This window comes from Chrysochloris asiatica, unplaced genomic scaffold (assembly GCF_000296735.1).
Source record: "Chrysochloris asiatica unplaced genomic scaffold, ChrAsi1.0 scaffold00027, whole genome shotgun sequence".
NCBI classification, from domain to species: domain Eukaryota; kingdom Metazoa; phylum Chordata; class Mammalia; order Afrosoricida; family Chrysochloridae; genus Chrysochloris; species Chrysochloris asiatica.
The window spans coordinates 22,346,796-22,354,160 of NW_006408545.1; the positions used below are offsets into that span (position 1 = coordinate 22,346,796).

The 7,365-nt window shown below is 41.2% G+C and overlaps 1 protein-coding gene and 1 pseudogene across 1 annotated transcript in view; one reads left to right on the forward strand and one right to left on the reverse strand.

Moving 5' to 3' along the window:
• QRSL1 (glutaminyl-tRNA synthase (glutamine-hydrolyzing)-like 1) overlaps positions 1-1,657 on the reverse strand; it is a 35,668-nt gene extending 34,011 nt beyond the window's left edge. The window contains exon 1 of the mRNA XM_006839995.1: positions 1,628-1,657. Coding sequence (XP_006840058.1) covers positions 1,628-1,657 — 30 coding nt within the window. The remainder of the gene's footprint in view (positions 1-1,627) is intronic.
• Positions 1,658-5,942: 4,285 nt separating this feature from the next.
• LOC102813626 lies at positions 5,943-6,362 on the forward strand (annotated as a pseudogene).
• The last annotated feature ends 1,003 nt before the right edge of the window (positions 6,363-7,365 follow it).

The window sequence follows — 7,365 nt, forward strand, 5'->3', positions numbered from 1 at the left end:
TAGAACTGATGCACTTGAGTTATGGTGTTGGAGGAGAATATTAAAAGGACCATGGACTGCCAAAAGAGCAAACAAATCTGTTGGAAGACGTGAAGCCAGAATGGCCAGACTTCGTCTCTCATACTTTGGCTACATTATTAGGAGGGACCAGTTTGGAGAGAGTACCATGTCTGGCACAGTGGCAGCAGTGATAGGCATAAACATAGTAACAATTGTGAGGTTGGCACAGGACGGGTCAATGTTTTGTTCTGTTATGCACAGGGTTGCTGAGTTGGTACTGACTTGATAGCACCTCACTACAACAACTAACAAGGGCTTTGTAACATTACTCAGGCAGAGCGAGGCCTCCCTGTGGGCACGACAGAGGAGAAGCTGTCCTGACCAGAACTGTGCTCTGAGCATTTTCTGATTCTGTACTGCAGCCTGTTAACTTCACTAAGAAACCCCGTAACTGTGAGTAAGGTGTCTGAGTTCTGTGTGCCCACTGCAATGAATCATCACACCAAGCTAAACAGACCGCTGTGGGAGAGATGGTTGGAACCATTTTTGTATATTGCTTTCAGCATCACAGCCATACGCAAACCACCACAGTATGACAAACTGACAAGGTGAGTGGTGGTGAAAGAGTAGAAACTAGCAAAACCCCAAAGCTAGAAGAGACAGAGCTATATAACCAGTTGTCATTGAATAGATTCCAACTTATGGTGACCCCACATGTTTCAGAATAGAATTGTGCTCCACAGTATTTTCTATTGTGATCTTTAAGCAGGTTGCCAGGTCTTTATTCTGAGGTGCCTCTGGGTGAGTTCAAACCACCAAATTTTTTGTTAGTTTAACCATTTGTGCTATCTAGGAGCCCTAGAGAAGTATATAAGTAGGCCTAGTCCACGAGAAAACTGTAATATTGAGGGAAATTGTGTCTGCCACTTTCTCTTCTTTCTTGAACTCCCCTCAAATCCCCTAGTTCCGCTATTTTCAAGCTGTTTTTTGACTTGCAAAATGGTATGACATTAACAGCTAAGGAGATACAACTGTGGTTAAAAGGATAAGAAACTAGATTATTTTAAGACTACTCCTCATGGTGCTGATCTTTGTTGGGACCATTTTTAGGAAATCATAGTGAGAATTAATAACAAAATTGGAGAAGATAAATGAAAACTCAGTAAAAGGATTTAAAAGATGTAAATTACTAGAAAGGAATGACTATAGGGTTATAGAATATGAATAGTACAGCTCTCATGGGACAAACTGAAGGCTACCATATTTAAATATAAGACAAAGTATACATGAAAAGTTTTTTTCTTTTCTCTTAATGGAAACCAATCTTTGTAGGCCAATTTACATTTCCACCTTTTCATCACAGCCTAGTCTCATTCTCCTACCACTTCCTGTCCCTTTCACTGAAGTTCTCCTTTCTTAAGGGATGGCTCTTTTTTCTTCTACAGTCTGTCTCATAGTCTGGTGGAGGTGAAGGTGGGGATGCAGCCAGGTGTCCTTGTTCTGCAACGCCTTTCAAAACATTTCTCCTCTCATTTCCCCTCAAAAGCTTAGCTCATCTGAAGGAGTTTGTAGGTAATCTCCCTTGCACTGCCTTTCATTCATTCAAGATTTTTTGCATCTAACTCACTGTAATTTTTACTATATCTCCTGCTGTCATTCTTGTTGATTTTAAACTCCAGTTCACGCTACCTAACACCTGGCCTCTCAATTCCTTGACCTCATTTCCTCACTTCTCACAGACCCAGTTTGGAATGCATTGTTACCAACAGACATATAATCACCCAAGCTTCAATGCCAGCCATTCACTCTCTGACCATCATCTCCTGTCCCTCCTTCTCTTGTTTACTCCAAACCAAACCTAATGCCATCTAGTTGATAATGACTCATAGAGAACCAACTGCCCCATCGGGTTTCCATGACTGTAATCTTTACAGAAGCAGAATGGCATATCTTTCTCCTACTAAGCAGCTGGTGAGTTTGAACCACCAGCCTTTTTGATAGTGGCTGAGAGCTTAACCACTGAGTCACCAGGGTTCCCTTCACTCCAGTAATTTTTTGACCTCTTAAAGACATCTGTTCCACTGAATCGACACCATTTTTTCCATTAATCATCATTCTTCGTGTCTCTCTTCGCTCCTTATGCAGCTCAGATTCCACAATCCATCATTACAATCACTGTTTTGCATATAGCCTCAAACCGCCTATATTGGATCTGCATGTTGTTGTTGTTGTTAAGTGCCGTCGAGTCGGTTCCGACCCATAGCGACCCTGTATAGGGTTTCCGAGGGTGTAAATCTTTACGGGAGTAGAAAGCCTCATCTTTCTCCCGCGGAGCGGCTGGTAGTTTCGAACTGCTGACCTTAAGGTTCATAGCCATATAAACAGCAAAATTATGGTTGGAGTGAAAAGAGGCTATTGTGCTAATTCATTTCACTCTTATTCAATAACACAAATGACAGTCATGCATTTGGACATCGTAGGATGGTTTACACAGGAATACAATCTACTACATCTGTGGAAAGAGACTATGGAGAAGCTCATCGTCAGTCAAATCAGGAGTTGACTGTGGAAGACTATAAATTCTCATATGCAAGTTTAAGTTGAAGCTAAAGAATAAGCAAACCCCCAAACACCAAAGTCCAACCTTAAAAACACCCCACCTGAACTTAGAGATCATCGCAAGAATAGCTTTGATGCACTGATACTGATGACTGGAAGAGTTGTGGAATGACATCAAGGACACCAGACATAAAGAAAGTAAAAGGTCATTAAAAAGAAAGAGAAGACCAAAATGGATGTCAGAAGAGACTGAAGACTTTCTATTGAGCACAGGTTAGCTAAAGTGAACACAAGAAATGGAGAAGTAAAGGAGTTCAACAGAAGATTTCAAAGGGGCTTAAGAAGATAAAATATTCTAAAGAAATGTACAGAGTTGAAATTATAAAACCAAAATGGAAGAATGTGAATGACAGTTCAGACTGCAAAGAAAATTCAAGCCTTGAGTTGCAATATTGAAGGAGTCTATGGGCAAAAATATTGAATGCCACAGAAAGTATAAAAAAATGTGGAAGAGAAATACAGAGTTACTATACCAAAATGAACCGGTCAATGTTCAGCTGTTTCAGATGGTAGCATATGCTCAAGAACTGTTGGCACTACAGGAAGAAGTTCAAGCTGCTCTAAAGGCATTGGCAAGAAACAAGGATCCATGATTGATGTCATATCAATTGAGACACTACCAAACAGATACAACACTGGAATTGCTTATTCATCTATGTCAAAAAATTGGAAGACAGATACCTGGGCAACCAACGAAGAGACTCATATTTGTGCCCATTCCAAGGAAAGTCAACCAAACAGAATGTGGAAATTATGGAACAATATCATTTTAATCAGACTCTGCTGAAGATAATTTTTAAATGGCAGCAGCCATGCATTGATAGAGAATTGCCAGATGTTTAAGCTGGATCCAAAAAAGGGCCCAGAATGAGGGACATCACTGTGATGTCAGATGGAAGTAGGCCAAAAGAAGAGAATAACATAAAAATGTTTACTTGTGTCTGACTATGCAAAGGCATTTGACTACATGGATCACAAAAGTTATGAGTAACAGTGGGAAGAATGGGAATTCCATAACACTTAGTTGCATTTTACTTAGATTCAATCAATGCCCAAGGAAGCAGCAGACAAGAAATCGAATGATATGTTGCATGAGGCAAAACAGCTGAAAAGAAAAACACAAAACAAAACAAATGCTTTAAAGTTGTTAAGCTGCAGGATAATGCACTGGACTGCAAAGTTGGCTTGAACTGCAAGGTCAGAGGTTCAAATTCACCAGCTGCTTCTTGGAAACCCTCTACAGGGTTGCTATGAGTCGGAGCTGACTTGACAGCGCTTAACAACAACAAAGTGTTAAAAAGCAAAGATGTCACTTAGTCCTTTAAGGTACACCTGACCCAAAACAGGGTATTTTCAATGACTTCATATGCATGTGAAAGCTGGGCAATAAAGAAGGATGGATATATTTGAATTATGGTACTGGTGAAGAATATTAACTGTGCCATGGACTGCCAGAAGAACAAACACATCTGTCCTGGATGAAGTACAGCCCAAATGCTCCTTAGAAGTGAGGCTAGTGAGACTTCATCCCACTGACTTTGGACTTGTTATCAGAAGGAACCAATTACTGAAAAAAGGGCATCAAGCCTAGTATAGCAGAGGGTCAGAGAAAAAGATGAGCCTCCATGCGATGGATTGATACACTGGCTGCAAAAATGGGCCCGTGCACAGCAATGATTGTGGGGATAGTGAAAGGCTGAGGAACATTTCCTTCAGCTGTATATAAAGTCACTAAGTGTGGGAGCAGAAAGAGTCTATAGCACCCAGCGACAACGACATCACATGAGTACTTAGCCCTACCCAGCAAGTCTACTATTTATTGGGTCAACTTGCTTTTCTGTTCTCCCAGATGATTCTGCACATCTTCACTCTCCTTTAATCTCTAACAATCCCCTCTACCTCACTTGGCTCATGTCTTCATTTTCTACTACCCTGAGAAAATGGAGGAAATCAGAAGAACACTCTATGTCTCCCCAGTATCAAATTATCATCCTACTTGCATCTCTACCTATTATACTCTGCCTGCTATCCTGTTAAAAACAAAAAAGCAAGCTACCTGTGTTGCTATCTAAGGCTAAGCCTCCCATCTGTATATTCAGCACCAACCCCTTTGTTCCCCTATCTTCTCTCTCTCACCTACATCAATTTCCTCCTCTGTTGGATCACTTCCTTAAGCATATAAATATTCTGGGACATTGCCCATCTTAAGAACACTTGACCCCACTTCCAGCTCAACCTCTCAATTTCTCTGCGTGTTTAAGCAAAAGTCCTCAAGATGTCTGTCTATAGTTCGTGCTTCCACTTCATCTCCCATACTCATTCTCTTCTATCCCCTTGAAAATTAATTGGAGTCATTTGAAGACACTGAAGCCAAGTAACATAATTTCTTTAAAGTTTGTTAGACAGTTTTCTTTCTTTCCAAAATCCCACTCTTCTTTTAAGGTGCTCAAATCTTTGCTCAGGAATGTACTCATTAGGAACCTGTACATAGACCAAGAGCAGTCATCGGACCAGAATGAGGGGGCACTGAATGGTCTAGAATTAGGAAAGGTGTGCATCAGGGTGTGTCTTTTCACTATACTAATTCAATTTGTATTCTGAACAAATAGTCTGAGAAGCTGAATTATATGAAGAAGAATATGGCATCAGGATTGGAAAAAGACTCATTAACAAGCTGTGATATGCTGATGGCACAAACTTGCTTGCTGAAAGTGAAGAGAACTTAAAATACTCATGAAGATCAGAAACGACAGCCTTCAGTATGTATGTGTGTGCTACACCTCAATGTCAAGAAAGCAAGAATCCTCACCACTGGACAAATAAATAACATCATGATAAATGGAAAAAAGATTGAAGTTGTCAAGGACTTCATTTAGCTTGGATCCACTATCATCAGCCATGGAAGTAGCAGTCAATAAACCACAGGGCATATTGCATTTGGAAAATTTGTTGCATAAGGCCTTGTAAAGTGTTCAAGAGCAAAGAGGTCAGTTTGAGGATGGCGGTGTGACTGAGCCAGCCATGGTATTGTCAATAGCTTCATGTACATTGGCGGAATAGTGGAGCCCAGATTCAAAATCAGAGGGTGCACTCACCACTACACCACTGGTTCTCAAAACATAGTTCAAGAGCAGCAGGACCCACGTCTTTGAGAATCATGTGTCTGGGTGGTACAAGTGGTTAATGTACTTGGCTGCTGACCAAAAGGTTAGACAGAGAGTTTTCAGTCTACCCAGAGGTGTCGCTAAAGAAAGCTTTGGTGATCAACTTCTGAAAAACCCTACTCTTATCTCTTCCGAGGATGCTGTGTAGAGGCATTCAAAATGGTCCAGCATTTGACATGTCATCTTAGGCTGTCCTACAATACTGCCTCTAACAAAACTAGGCTGTTTTGAACCCCTGGTAATACAATGACCTCTATGCCAGCTGCTCCTTGGAAACCCTATACAGGGTCGCTAAGAGTTGGAATCTACTCGATGGTACTTAACAACAACACTAAGAAGGCTGGTAAAGCACCAAAATCTGCATGTGGTATATGCCTAGCTTGACTTCAAGGGGTCCATGCTGTAAGACCTAAAGTTCTAATGAGGTTGTCTAAGACAAAGAAACATGTCGTCAGGGCCTATGATGGCTCCATGTGTGCTACATGTATCCATGACAGGATCGAGCATGCTTTCCTTATTGAGCAGGACATCATTGTGAAAGTGTTGAAGGGACAAGCACAGAGTCAGAAAGCTAAATAAAAAATAATGAAACTTTTCTGAATAATAAAAAGGTCAAATGGCTTGTTAAAAAAAAACAAAAAAAAAACCCTACTCTGACACACACAGAGCCACCATGAGTCAGAACACACTCCAACATCAATTGTAGTAAATCTGTTAGAAATGCAAATTCTTAGGCCTCACCCTAAACCTAAGGAACAAGATAGCTCCATGGGATAAGCACCGGATTGTGAACCACAAGGTTGGCAGTCTGAGCCCACCAGCTGTTCCTTGGGAGAAAGAGGAGGCTTTCTGCTCCCCAAAAAGATTGAAAAAGCCTTAAAACCCCTATACAGAGTTGCTGTGAATGGGAAATAACTTGTTACTTAACAACAACACATGCATGTGAATGGTGGACAATAATAAAGAAGACAGAAGAAGAATCGACGCATTTGAATTACGGTGCTGGCAAAGAGTATTGAAAAGTACAAAGGACTGCCAGGACAAGCAAATCAGTCTTGGACGAAGTATATCCAGAATGTTCATTAGAAGGGAGGATGGCGAGACTTCGTCTAATGTACTTGGACATATTATCAGGAGGGACCAGTCCAAGGAGAAGGACATCATGCTTGGTAAAGTGGAGGGTCAGCGAAAAAGAGGAAGACCCCTAACAAGATGGATTGACACAGTGGCAGCACAAGGGACTCAAACACAGCAACAACTGTGAGGATGGTGCAGGACTGGACAGTGTCTTGTTCTGTTGCGCACAGGGTTGCTGTAAGTCAGAACTGACTTGATAGCACCTCACAATAGCAATCACAAATCTCTCTTCATGCTCTGTGGTGTCTGGCTTTTACCATCTGTACGTTCAACTAGCCTCTGTGGTAGGCAGAATTCCAATATAGTGCCCTAGATACACTAGGATCATGCCACAGAAGAGGAAGGCAAAGGGAAGATTGGCCCTTCCTCAGTGTAGCTGGGTAAAATGTACAAATACAAGTTTTACAATATACTTGACACTTTACTTTTTGGTGGTGGTGGTGGT